General features: G+C 37.0%; 4 protein-coding genes across 4 annotated transcripts; 1 reads left to right on the forward strand and 3 right to left on the reverse strand.

Annotated features, from left to right (window-relative positions):
• Nucleotides 1–449: 449 nt before the first annotated feature.
• LOC147544754 (protein FAR-RED ELONGATED HYPOCOTYL 3-like) lies at nt 450–1,091 on the reverse strand. Its single transcript, XM_086635758.1, has one exon. The coding sequence runs from the start codon at nt 1,089–1,091 to the stop codon at nt 450–452; it is 642 nt and encodes a 213-aa protein (XP_086491884.1).
• A 171-nt stretch (nt 1,092–1,262) lies between these two features.
• Nucleotides 1,263–2,333, reverse strand: LOC147544755 (protein FAR1-RELATED SEQUENCE 5-like). Its single transcript, XM_086635759.1, has one exon. The coding sequence runs from the start codon at nt 2,331–2,333 to the stop codon at nt 1,263–1,265; it is 1,071 nt and encodes a 356-aa protein (XP_086491885.1).
• Nucleotides 2,334–4,963: 2,630 nt separating this feature from the next.
• LOC147544756 (uncharacterized) lies at nt 4,964–5,890 on the reverse strand. The gene has a single exon (XM_086635760.1). It carries the CDS (start codon nt 5,888–5,890, stop codon nt 4,964–4,966), a length of 927 nt encoding a protein of 308 aa, XP_086491886.1.
• A 1,700-nt stretch (nt 5,891–7,590) lies between these two features.
• On the forward strand, nt 7,591–12,457 carry LOC147544757 (NADPH HC-toxin reductase 1-like). The gene is made up of 5 exons (XM_086635112.1): nt 7,591–8,128; nt 8,214–8,386; nt 10,661–10,873; nt 11,199–11,599; nt 12,231–12,457. Exons 1-5 carry the CDS (start codon nt 7,999–8,001, stop codon nt 12,364–12,366), a joined length of 1,053 nt encoding a protein of 350 aa, XP_086491238.1. The 5' UTR covers nt 7,591–7,998; the 3' UTR covers nt 12,367–12,457.
• The last annotated feature ends 481 nt before the right edge of the window (nt 12,458–12,938 follow it).

Below are 12,938 nucleotides of genomic sequence, written 5' to 3' on the forward strand. Positions count from 1 at the left end.
AAATAAACACAAACATGCTAAGAATTTTAACTAAATAAGATGAAAAGAGGTAAGTTAACAAATTACCATCATAGGTTCCGGCGTTGAATATACTTGGGGCAAACTCTCTTGTGTCTTCACCTCGGGCTCACATGAAGTCATCTTAGAAGTTGAAACCTATAAAATAAACACAAACATAATAGGATTTAATATAGTAGACAATGTAAGAAAATATATGAAACATTATAGAGGTAAGTTAGACAAACACGACTTACTTTTCTCTTTTTGTATGGTTTCTTTTTAAATCTAGTCTCTCTTGGACGACCCTTCAAATTAACTAACACAGAATCATGGATATCTTCACGTGCATTATCCTCACATTCGACTGTATAACCCGTTTTTCGACTTGTCCCTGAACTAGTTCTCTTGACTTCTATTGAGTTCATCTTCAACTTATATTTCGACATACATTATTTAGTGCTTCTCTCGTCCAAAGATGCCTCATCTTCTATATCAGTAAATAACAAATATAATTCATCATAACGTTTCTGGTCTGGTGTTGTATCCCACCCGCCATAGTTTACATTAACCCGTGTATGAGATCTTTTCACATCCTTCCTCCATCTCCTTAGAATGTATTTCTCTGGTATGACCTTCACATCAATTCTACACAACACCATCAGTGAATGTCGGCATAAAATGCCCTTAGACTCAAACAAAAGAAAATTACATTTAATCTCACACTCAGTAGGCTGAAACGACACCATATATCTAGCCTTACTAAATTCCTTTTTCTCTGAAATTAAATACTCATACTGTGCACCATACTCTCTAACCTCCACATAGTCACAAGCAAGTTTTCTAGATAGTTCGGAGTGAAAATCTTGAAACTTAGCTAGTGTGTAAATGTCCCTCATCTGTTTTTCTATTTCAAAATGAGTCACACAAGGCAAGACAAAATAATAAGACCTAAAGTCTTCTTTTGCCTCTTTCTCAACTTTATCTTTTAAAGCGACGTTGTATTGTCCAACAAAAACCTTTAATGAGGTTTTCGCGTTAACATATCCATCAAAAAAAGCATTCATACTCTCACTTCGTTGGGTACTAGACATTCCCGTCCAGAAGTAAGGTTTCTCAAATATTGGAACCCATAGTTTTCTCTCTCTATACATATCATCCAACCATCGATTATCCCATAAACTAATGATCCATCATATATTTCCACTTAGACTCGAACTCTTCGATGCTAACTGTGTCATAAACAATATCATGTATCGTAGTATTTATCTCTTGTATTCTTTGTAGCTACTTAGTTTCTGAGGTATCTTCTTCATTATATGCCAAAGACACCATCGGTGTCTTGTGTTAGGAAAAACTTCCTCAATAGCACACCGCATAGCTTGATCTTGATCTGTAATAATACCATCAGGCGCCTTACCATCCATACAGTCAAGCCAAGTCCTAAACAACCAACTAAATGTGTCTGTATCTTCATTAGACAATAGACCAGAACCTAAAAGAATAAATCGCCTATGATGGTTAATCCCAACAAATGGAGCAAAAGGAAGACCATATCTATTTGTTAGGTAGGTTGTATCGAATGTTACAACATCGCCAAATTCTTTGTATGCCTCTCTACTCCTCCTACCTGCCCAAAACACATTACGTAAGCAACCATCATCGTCTAAATCCATACTAAAAACAAAACCATTGCTCTTCTTCTGCATAGTAAAAAAGTATCGTTGAATAACTGCAACATCTCCTTCCCCAAGACGAATTGCTCTTTTCTTTTGTATATAATTTCTGCAATCTCTTTCATTAAATGGGACATTCTCGTGTCCACCAGCTGCTACAGCATGTTGCTTATAGTTTCGGTTCACTTCAACTCCTGCCATATCACTAATTTCAAGTTGTCTTGCCACACGTCCATTAATCTTTCGATAACATCTGAAGTGGCGAGCTTTTCCGGGACTAAGAATATGATTGTGCTCTAAAAGAACACTAGTAATTTCGTACTTCCCACTTTCATTCAACTTCCCACAAATTTTGGCTTGACACCTAGTTTTACTAGTAGGTTGTGGTTGAATAAGATTGCTACTTGCCGATTTAGCTGACCCATTTTTCCCACAAGTCAGTGTAATGTATCGAACTACTCCTCCCTCTCTTTTTGATGATCGTTTGCATATTGAGAACCCTTCTTTTCTAGCATAAGAAAGACATACTTCATACATTTCATCAATGGTTTGGAACTCCAAACCAACACTTGGTACAATTACTTCTTTATGTTTGTCACTTTGTTTCTCGGACATTACCTCAAAATCATCCATATGTTCACTTTCTGAAGATTGCGACATCTCTGCAAAAAATATTCTATTAATTTGGATCACATATAAGACATTTAGGGTTCAATGACCATGGAGAAAAACTAAGATTCTTTCATAAATACACCACTCACTGTTGGGTACCTTATAAGACACCGAATAACTCGATGCTTCTAGAAGCAACAGCTAAATGGATAACTCTCTGTAGGTTAAGTGTCAAAATCAAGATTCAAACATATCCCAATTATACTAAAATTGGTCCAAATTATACTAGAGACGGATTTCCTTAACCATAATTTAAGGAATGAAGCTTGTATTTCTTCAATAATGAAAGAAAAATTTGCAGTAAATTAAAAAGACAACAACAATATATAGGTATAAAGAACATAAGTATCAATTTCATCACCTAAAACAGGCAATGATATGCATCCCAAGAATTCTATTGAGAAATGTCCATAAATTAAGCTAAACTGAAATATGAACTTCATTTTCCCTCAAACCAACATATATATGTAAGAGTAAAGAAGAATCAAGATGATAAACCCAAATATATACTTATTGTATTAAAAAGAAAGAACTAGATTTATAATTCTCTTTCATAACTCCAACAAAACTGAAAAAAACTCAAGATAAACCTAAAAAGATTGAAGAACGTACTTGTATAGAGAGAGAGAGAGAGAGGATGAGAGTTTGACAGAGAGAGATGCCAAGAAACCCTATGATGGTGATTTTCGGTTGTAACTAAGCGTCGATTTGTTTTGGTGACACCACGAAACCCTAGCTCGGTTTGGGGGAAAATTTCTGTTCGTGAAGATGGGTAAAAGTCACTAAAAAGTCGGGAGCCTCTTGCTGGAAAGAAATCAGATTTCTTTTACTTTAATAAGTGTCCTCAACTGTAATTATACCTAATATCAGAGACTCCTTTTAAATTCCCCCAATAACTTAAGAAAATTGACTTCCACGTCATAACACACCTCCCGGTTGGCAAGCCAACTCAGTCGGCCGGGTTTCGCCCGAGAAATGAGCTGGGAGGTGTATCATTTCTGTTTTCTAAACTTACAAACTCACTAGGTATCCCTTCCGCTATAAATGTGAGATTATTCTAGCAATCTCTCTCACACATTGAGTTTAAATTTCAATAGTTATTCGACCGAGATTTGTCGTGTCCTGAATTATGATACCAGTGTTGGGTGGTCTTGAATCGAAATTTAGTATCTCATAGGCCCTAACAGTACTTTTGGGTGGTGTTGGATCTCTCACCCAAAAAACTAGCTCAAGAGGTAAGGGTTTCCCTCTAGTTTTACACTCATATTGCTCCTTCCACTGCCAATGTGGGACAATGCTAACTATTATGGCTCAATTATGCATATTCTACCACCCAAATCTTTAACTAATTACTCCCCTAATTTATCTTTCAATGAAAATTAGAATTTAGGGTTGTCTTAATACAAAAAACAAAAGTTTCGACAAACAAAATTGGAATTCATGTGTAGGCAAGTGAGTAATTACAAATTCCGGCCAACCGTATTAGTCCCAGTCAATGTGTTTCTCCAATGAAAAAGAAAAATATAAAACACTTTTGCAAAACAATTTCTGAGCAACAACGAAAGTTTTCAGAAATTTATAAAATTATTGAAAGCAAATTGAGAAATTTTCAAAAATGTTTTTCACATTGATTTAGACCGAAAATTTCATTTCGAGAGTAACATTGTACTTTTACGAAATGAGTCTTTTTACAATATTATTCAAGTTTAAGCGATATTTCTTATTATCTCCAAATTTTGGATTTATAATTATCCTCCCTAGAAGGACAAGTAAGCCAAAGAAAATCTTCAAAAAAGAAATGGCATTTGAGCGCCTAAACTAAAAAAAAAAAAAGATTTAAGAAAAGAAGTAATCAGAGTACCTTGGAAGTTACAATAATCCATATTTTAACGAGACAACTGATAAAAAGATTGAATGACCCAATAATCCATATTTTAACGAGGCAACTGATAAAAAGATTGAATGACCCAAATTTCAAATTAGACCAATTTAACCCACATATGGAATCGTATGATACTTATGTTCATCAAAAAAGTATTTTCTCACAAGACTCCTGTTATCGGGGCAGACACTCAATTTTGATGTAGGACAATGTAAATGGTCATGGCATGCATATCCAAGAACATCAAGCATCAACATGAGCAATTAAAAGTCAGACAATGTTGACTTTATGCATGACAACATACAAAGCCTATTATAGTTCTACCATAGTGTCCTTACTTACCCAACAATATTTAAAGGTCTAGACATCACTACTAACTGGGATGCTTAGGTTTCAATCAAGTTGAGACAACAACTAAATGATGGAAGGTATGTAAAGATAGATGGGTAAAATACGTAAAATTAAAAGAAAAGAAAAACATATAGAAAATCTTGTCTAATTAGTGGATAAGAGAAAGTAAAGATAAGAAATAACGTGGACAACAACAAACTTCTTCATTTATTGTAACCAATCATCAAAATACATAATAACACTACTAATAGAAAGAACAGTTTCTTGGAATCACTCCAAGTGGGTTCACACCAAAGTGTCCCTTTTTTTTTTGTTGAGAAAACAGAAAAAAGAGCCAAAGAAAAGAAAGAAACTCCTAAACCGAAAGAAAAACCTCCCGAAAAGCCTATTCCGACAGCCACATCCAATTGCCTTCATGCATTCGGCCCCATTTTGCTAACTGATCCGCCCTCGTGTTCCTCTCTCTCGGAATGAAAGAGAAGCCAACTTCACCGACTTCATCTGCTAGCAGTTTAATATTAATCATAAGATTCTCCGATTGCCAGTAGACTGTCGATTGTTGGTTATTTATGCGCCTTATAATATTGAGGTTATCACTTTCGATACGGATGCAGTGTATATTGTTTTGTTTAGCCCACTCCAACGCCTTTATGATAGCCCAACATTCACATTCTTCGGCATTTTGCCCCTTGACCATATAAGTTGCCGCTGCCCTAAACGTTGACTGCTCATCTTGCATGAAACAACCAACTCCAGCATTTTCCGTTACATCCGTGAACGAGGCATCAACTTGTATTTGAACAAATGAGGTTGAGATGTGGCTCGACTGTTCACTTACTTGCACCTCCTCATTGTCACGACCGATACTGATAAGCCTGGGGGAGCCTCTAATCCAGGTAATCATCATCTCATGAGTCGTGTTAGATTGGGCTAGACATTTCTCACACCTAGCCTTCCAAATATGCCACAGAACTGTTGAGAAGAGAACCTGTGTGTCTGCATCTACTTCCTTCCAAGAAATAATCCAATCCTGCAAACTGTTTATATTTTCTGAAATGATGTTAAATAAAAACCATACAGATTTAGCAAATTCACAATGTAGCAGCACATGTATCATGGTTTCCCTGTCATTACAATAACCACAGTTATAAATTTCTCCAATGAATTTACCGATTTTGTCTCGCACTGGGAGGCTATTAGTACAGCATTTCCAGACGAATAGTTTTATTCTCGGTATAACAGGCAGATCCCATATAAATTTCCATTCCTTCGTCTCAGTTTGGTTACTCGCAGCTCGTAAGAAGTTATACATGGATTTGATTGTAAAGTTACCTGTTTTAGTTAAAGACCATCTAGCAGTGTCCACCCGGTGTGCCTGTAAATTAATACTCAGAATTGCATTACATATGTTAGTAGTAAAATATTGAGATAAAATATTCGTACACCAAAGTGTCCCTTACACTCCTAAGTCCTACAATAGTGTCCCTTACTAAATAATTAAAGGTCTATGATCAATACTAACATTATGGTGTGTAAGGTAGAAACAAAGGTCAGTAACAAGTCTAAGGCAACAACTAAATCTTGGAAGATAAGTAGAGATAGATAGGTAAAATACCTGGGATTATTGGGAAAGAAAAATAAATAGAAACTCTTACCTAATTAATGGGTAAGAGGAAGTTATCGTGTGAAACTGATTCTTCTCTAACAGTGTATGAATTGCAAGGCGTAAAGGTCGGTCTACAGTTAGCAATCAAGTTTGGGTTTCAACAAGTTAAGATTGCCACTGATTCTTCTCTAACAGTGTCGTTCTTATCGAAATTTGGCTAAACCTCCACCTTAACAGGCAACTCGGTTGGTTCATGAAATTAGATCCTTTATGACCCATTTAGAAGAATGCTCGATCATTCACGTGTATAAGGAAATAAACCAGGCAAAAAACTACCTCTGAAAGATGCAACCAACTATTGGGACAATAGAGATGCAACCAGAAGGTTTCCAGACAAGCTGAAGAAAATTTTAAGTGATGACAATAGAGGTGTAATAAGATTTCGGCATACTTAAGTTTGTTTTCATCGTAATACCATTGTATTAGTTCTTTATTTCAGTTGGATTAATTAATTCAGTAGCAGTGTAAGGGGTCGGGCCCTTCAACCCGTTGACACTTTCAAATAAAACCTGTATGAAATAATGTGGACAACAACAAAGTTCTTCATCTATTATAACCAAGCATCAAAATACATAATAATACTAGGTTCGACGGCAAGAATAGTTTACTAGAATCACTCCAAATATGGCTTCACACCGAAGTTAGGGAAATTTAAATGCAACCGTGTCCTACTTGCTACTGATTCTTCCCTAACCTGTTCTATTCTATCCACTCCCAACAAGATCCCTCTATGGCAGGTTGTACGTCTTTGCCGAGAAATCAGAACACTATGGACCCTATTTGAGTAGTGTAACACTAAACATGTATTTCGAGAAATTAATTAGTCGACTGACTACTTATCGAAAATGAGACCGTAGGAGGTACGTTAAAACTCCTTCCTAGAGATATACCAACAAACAAAAGTTACTGAAAGAAGATCAGAAGGAAATTATCTGAATTTGACATTCCTAGAGCACATAGATAGCATCTACATTGGTCGTTTTATTTGGTCATTGTATAGATTTTTTATAGTACTCCAGTATATCAATTGCTAGTAGTTTGGGAATCACTCTAAAACTTTCAAACTTTTCAGTTTTAATTTATATTATTCTTTGCAGAGTATATTTTATTTATATATTAGAGAATTAATTACTTGGAACTACCCTACTTTACATGTGACATCTACTTATGACATAACCACCTACATTTATTTTCCTTACACTCGTCTCTCACACACGAAAAACAAATAACTAACTTTAAAAATCGAATATAAACCAAAATAAATAAAATGACTTCCTAATCTAATCAGCAAGTGGGACCCTTGAAGATGTCCTCATCAAAAATGAAGAAAGATGAACACATATCCTAAAACACTACGGCACTACACTCTTATTTGTGGTCATCCACTCAACCATTGTCATAATATCAACTTCTTTTTTTTAATTAAATAATATCAACTCCTTGCGCTTGTCGTCCTCATTAATGAGATCTATATGAACATAGATTATTTAAAAAGGTAATAGTGAAAAATTATGAAATAATAACAATGTGAGACCCTCTTTCAACCAAAAAAAAATGTGAGACCCTAAGCTTTTATTTATTTATTTATGCATCACTAACTAATAAATTATTATTTTTATTCATTTATCTTCTTTGTTTGTTTATACCAAATTCTTTCCTAACACATAAGCACTCATTCAATATTGAGTACAAATACAAACAAGCTTCATGGAATCATGGGTAATATGAAAAAACAAAGAACATAAGTACTGTAAATGGATAAGAAGATGAATGTTAGAAGCAAGCAGGTTTGTGTTACAGGTGGCGCTGGATTTATAGGTTCTTCTCTTGTTAAAAAGCTCCTACAAGATGGTCATATTGTTCATGCTACTTTAAGAAACCTTGGTATGTCTAATCTTTTACCCTATTCTCTCTCTATCTCTCTAGATCTCTATCTTTCTCTCTTTAACTTGGGAATTTATACATGTAGGAGATACATATAAAGTAGATCTATTGAAGAAACTTCCAGGTGCAGAGACAAGATTACATTTATTTGAAGCTGATATTTATAATCCTGATGAGTTTGATATTGCTATCAAGGGTTGTGAATTTGTTTTCCATGTTGCTACTCCTTTACAACATACCACCCATAATAACTCACAGGTTTGATTCTAAATTCAACATCCAAATAATTTGGGTTTTCTAATTTTTTTTTTAGTAGGTTTTCTAATTCTATAGATTGTAACGCGCCAATCTGGATTTCCGCGTCGGCCACCATGAAAAATTAACTTTAAAGTATTTCTCCGCAAAACAGTAAACATATTCGATATATTCATCAAAACAGACAAATAACATCACATATGAAGCTTATAAGAAACAATAAATTATCTAAAAGAAACTTTGGTAAGTTCACAAAACTAGAATGAAGTCTCTAAACCATCGGACGTGGGTAAGGGTGGGAATCGGGTGGGTTCGGACGGGCTTGGACAACTATGAGCCGGACTCGGGCAGATCGGGCTCGGATAAGCCGAGCCCGCGATAGGGAGTCGGGTGGATCGGGCCGGACAGAAGTCCCAATATCAGAGCCCGTAGCGGGCTCCACCGGACGCGGACCAGACGGGCTCAGGTAATTTTAGTAAAAAAAAATTAGTAAAATAAAACAAGTAAAAAACCCGAAGTTCCAAATTCTTTCACAATTCATTTAAAGTAAAAAAACCCTAATTTTTCAAGTTTTCAATAAATAATTCTCTTTAATAGTCACGGTAAAAAAAACCCTAAGTTCCAACACAGACATCATCAACAAGTCCTGTATCATCATCAACAATCACAACTCCAGCAACAACAAAATCGCCCTCTTCCCTCTATACCCATTTCGCCATTATTGAGCTTAAACAAAAGATCTTAAATTCAATTTCCAAACTCTCCGATCGGGATAATTATCAAATCGCAGTTGAAGACCTAAAACAAAAATATCCAAACCCTTTCTCCTGATACACTCCCAAACCTAGAACAATTTTATGAACAATGAAAGAAAGCAAGTTAACCAAAAGGAATAAAAAAAGCTATAGATCCCACTCGAACTTGCACAAATCATCAACAACCCAAATTAGGACATTTCCACCAAACCCTGATTTGCTTCAACAACCCAAATTAGGGTTTTTCCACTAACTCGAATTTGCTTCAACAACCCAAAATAGGGTTTTCCCACCAAACATAATCAGGAACTACTGCTTGCCGGAGAAGATCACCATCAAGAACTTCAACATTTGTTGATGAAGGGGTTAAGTGAAGTTAGGGTTAAGTGAAGTTTCTATTTGAGTTAGAGAGGGAGAGGCGCAGAGAGAGAGAGGCGCGGAGATAGTGAGAGGGATTAGGGTTAGCTTAAGGGTTTGTGTTGGAGAAGGGGTTTTATAAGAGATGAAGGGGAAATGGGCTTAGATCTAACGGTTGATCTCTAATTTTAAGAGATACCCTATCTCAGCCGTTGGATCTAAAGATTTTCACGCGGATCGCGGGTTCTCAGGCTCGGGTAGTGGACGGACTCTATCGGGCTGGTAGCGGACGGGCTTTTCGGGCCGGGACTCGGATTTGAGAGCCTGTCCGAGTCCCAGCCCTATAAGCCCGAGTCATCGGGCCGGGTAAGCCCGCCTCAGGTTGGCTTCGGTCATCGGTCTCTCACGGTTCGGGCCGAACTGGTCGGACCCTGGGATTTCGAACCGTTTTCCCAGCCCCACACGTGGGTAGGAAATAAAGGAATGAAAGAAATTACTGCGATGGTGGAGGTATGGGATGGTGGTGGTGGTTGTATGGGGATGGTGGATGTATGGGGATGGTTTTGGTGGAGGCACGACGGTGGTGGAAGTACGAGATAGTGGTTGTGGATGCATAATGTATTAATGTTGGTGGTGGTGGTTGAGATACAATGGTGATGGTAGTGGTAGAGGTGTGATGGTGGTGGTAGAGGTGTGGTGGTGGAGGTACGGTGGTGGTAGTAGAGGTACAGTGTTGGTAGAAGTCGTAGGTATGGTGATGGAGGTGTATAGTGGTGGTTGGTGGTGGTGGTACAACATTGTGGTGGAAGTTTAGTTGTGGTGGTGGAGCAAAAATAAACCAAAGAAAAAAAGTCTCAAGTAAAATTCGTGAATATGTTGAAGAGACGTTGATCAACTTTAAAGTCAAACGCTGAAAATATAAACTTTATAAAGAAAGTCAAATTCTAACTTAAGTGAAGTTAGAAATTTTCACGTTACGAAAATAACTCTATTACTTTTCTATTTAAATAAACAAAAAAGTAACTCATGTGTTGTGAAACGACACCTAAATAATGTGTTTTCAGATAATTTTGTTTATATTTTTCATTTCTATAAAAACAAAGTTTCTTTGTCTTATATTACCACTTCTAGACCTCAAAGTGTATGTAACACTACGGATATGCAGTACAAAGACGTGACAGAGGCAGCTATAGGTGGGGTAAGGAGCATTGCCGAATCCTGCATCAAATCAGGAACAGTGAAAAGACTTATTTACACAGCCAGTATAGTAGCTGCATCACCATTGAAACAAGATGGCACTGGCTACAAAAATGTGGTGGATGAGTCTTGTTGGACTCCTCTCAATCTTCAATTTTCTTATTCCAATGACCATTTGAAGGTATGGAAATATGGAATCATTTCAACTAGCTTACATTTTGGTGATAATTGATGTCATCCACATTGGTAGAAAAATCCTAAACTGCCCCAACAAATAGGCTGATTACAGGGCAAATTGCCCTGGCCCATTCGACAGGCCGTGTTGAGAGAGAAACGACTCGTCCAATGGGAGCCTGCCGCGTCCGCTTTTGCCCTATGGTGGGCCCATTTTTTTTCGGACCCACGTTGTCTTTTAATGTCTTTTGTACGGTAAATGTCAACTATTATGTCCACAAATTATGAGCCCTACCTTTTTTATGCATGACCCAGAATGTTATTTTTTATAGGCATATGCAGATTCAAAGACTCATTCAGAGAAAGAGATCCTGAGCTTTGGTAACAAGGAGTGCATCAATGGTGGAGTACTTGAGGTTGTAACCCTAGTTTGTGGGCTTATTGGAGGAGATACAATTCTTTCTTATTTACCGGAAAGCACAGCAATACTTGCTTCAACACTACTTGGAATTACAAACCATGGTCCTAGGTTGCATTGCCTAAGGTTCTTACAGGCCTTATTTGGTTATAAACTTCCTATTTTACACATTGATGACACCGTTGAAGCTCATCTCTTCTGCATGGATCAATCTTCGATAAATGGTCGATACTTGTGCGCCAGTAATTTTGTGACAGCGGCGGAGATAACCGAGTACTTCCGACAATACTATCCTCAAGAGCTAGTAGCAAAAGAGTAAGTCGTTTTAGTAAAACCCATCATATGTCGATTTTATATACCGTATTTAGTACATATTTGGGGATGATCCAGGAAAATAACATGATTATAGGTCTAAGATCTGCTAAAACCCCATTCTAAGGTAAAATGAGAGAGGGTGGAGCCGGCTGATCTTTGAACATCTCATGTTATGAATCTTCAAATGATTCTCTCTTGTTCTTATTTGAAACCTAACTAGGCCGAGAATCTCAAGATGTTTCCGTGGCAAAGGAAATATTGGGGGTTTTCCTTACGAGCAATGCTAAAAGATGCTACAAGTTAAAGCCTAATCTAGACCTACACGAAATCAATTACGGTCTCCATTTTCGAGTTAACTCTTTTTTCTTTTCTTGATGGATTTTTTCATTCTAGATACAAGTCTACTTTTGTAGCCTCTTTTATCATTTTTCTTTGCTTACCGAGTCCAAGAAGGCCCAAGAGTGTTTTGGACCTCGGTCATTCGCGCCATGTTTTTTACTTTCTAATCTGTTTATGTTATACTACAAAATGTTGCTTAGAAGAAAAAGTGTGCTTTGCTCAACGTGTGGTTGGGCATCAACCCTCACTCATTGATGAATTAGATGAGAGTTATTTGTGAATGGTAATGCAGGTGTGAGGAGAAGGAGATGGGAATACAATGGGGATCAAAAAAGTTGAATGACATGGGTTTTGTGTACAAATATGACATGAAGAAGGTGCTTGATGATAGTGTTGCTTGTGCAAAGAAATTTGGTGATCTTATGTAACTTTTGCTTAATTTTTTTAGAGCCCAACTTATCGATCATAGTTTTAGCCTCTGTTTGTTTTGAGAATGTCAATTTAAGTTTTTATTTGTTAGCTGCGGATTACATCCTTTGATTTTTGTCGTACATGAGTATGCTTTTGACCCCCAGACCATCTTTTCGTGGGAGCTAAGTTCACGTCCGATAACTATATTCTGCTAATTAATCAAGAATATAATGTTTTAGGTTGGACACGGGCTCAGATTGGATTCCTTAAGGCCCCTGTTTCCACAAGCCCAAATAGAGCCCAAATTCAACCTACATCCTACAAGGCGCTTGTTTCCACAAGCCCAAATAGAGCCCAAATTCAACCTACATCCTAATAGAAGTCCATAGGCAATAGAGTTTACCACTAAACTGCCCTCCGGCACCCCGCACCACGTGCCCAGCCCAATACTATGAGGATGAAGAGATGTTCTGCGGACACCCAGGAAAACCCAGTATGTGAAAGAAAGAAACAAATAAATAAGTGGAACCAAACCTTTTAACGTTCAATTGTTGGGTATTAGATCCAAAAATTGGGCCCAATTAATACT

The sequence above is a fragment of the Eschscholzia californica genome, unplaced genomic scaffold, assembly GCF_041429995.1.
Source record: "Eschscholzia californica isolate CP2 unplaced genomic scaffold, dmEscCali1.0.p SCAF_4, whole genome shotgun sequence".
In the NCBI taxonomy this organism is placed as follows: domain Eukaryota; kingdom Viridiplantae; phylum Streptophyta; class Magnoliopsida; order Ranunculales; family Papaveraceae; genus Eschscholzia; species Eschscholzia californica.

Bases quoted from the DNA above. Each gene is read 5' to 3' on its own strand.
- LOC147544754 (XM_086635758.1), bottom strand. From the start codon at position 1,091: ATGTCTAGTACCCAACGAAGTGAGAGTATGAATGCTTTTTTTGATGGA.
- LOC147544755 (XM_086635759.1), bottom strand. From the start codon at position 2,333: ATGTCGCAATCTTCAGAAAGTGAACATATGGATGATTTTGAGGTAATG.
- LOC147544756 (XM_086635760.1), bottom strand. From the start codon at position 5,890: ATGTATAACTTCTTACGAGCTGCGAGTAACCAAACTGAGACGAAGGAA.
- LOC147544757 (XM_086635112.1), top strand. From the start codon at position 7,999: ATGGATAAGAAGATGAATGTTAGAAGCAAGCAGGTTTGTGTTACAGGT. The intron at 10,874-11,198 runs GTATGGAAATAT...TATTTTTTATAG, and splicing joins ATTCCAATGACCATTTGAAG to GCATATGCAGATTCAAAGAC. The intron at 11,600-12,230 runs GTAAGTCGTTTT...ATGGTAATGCAG, and splicing joins CAAGAGCTAGTAGCAAAAGA to GTGTGAGGAGAAGGAGATGG.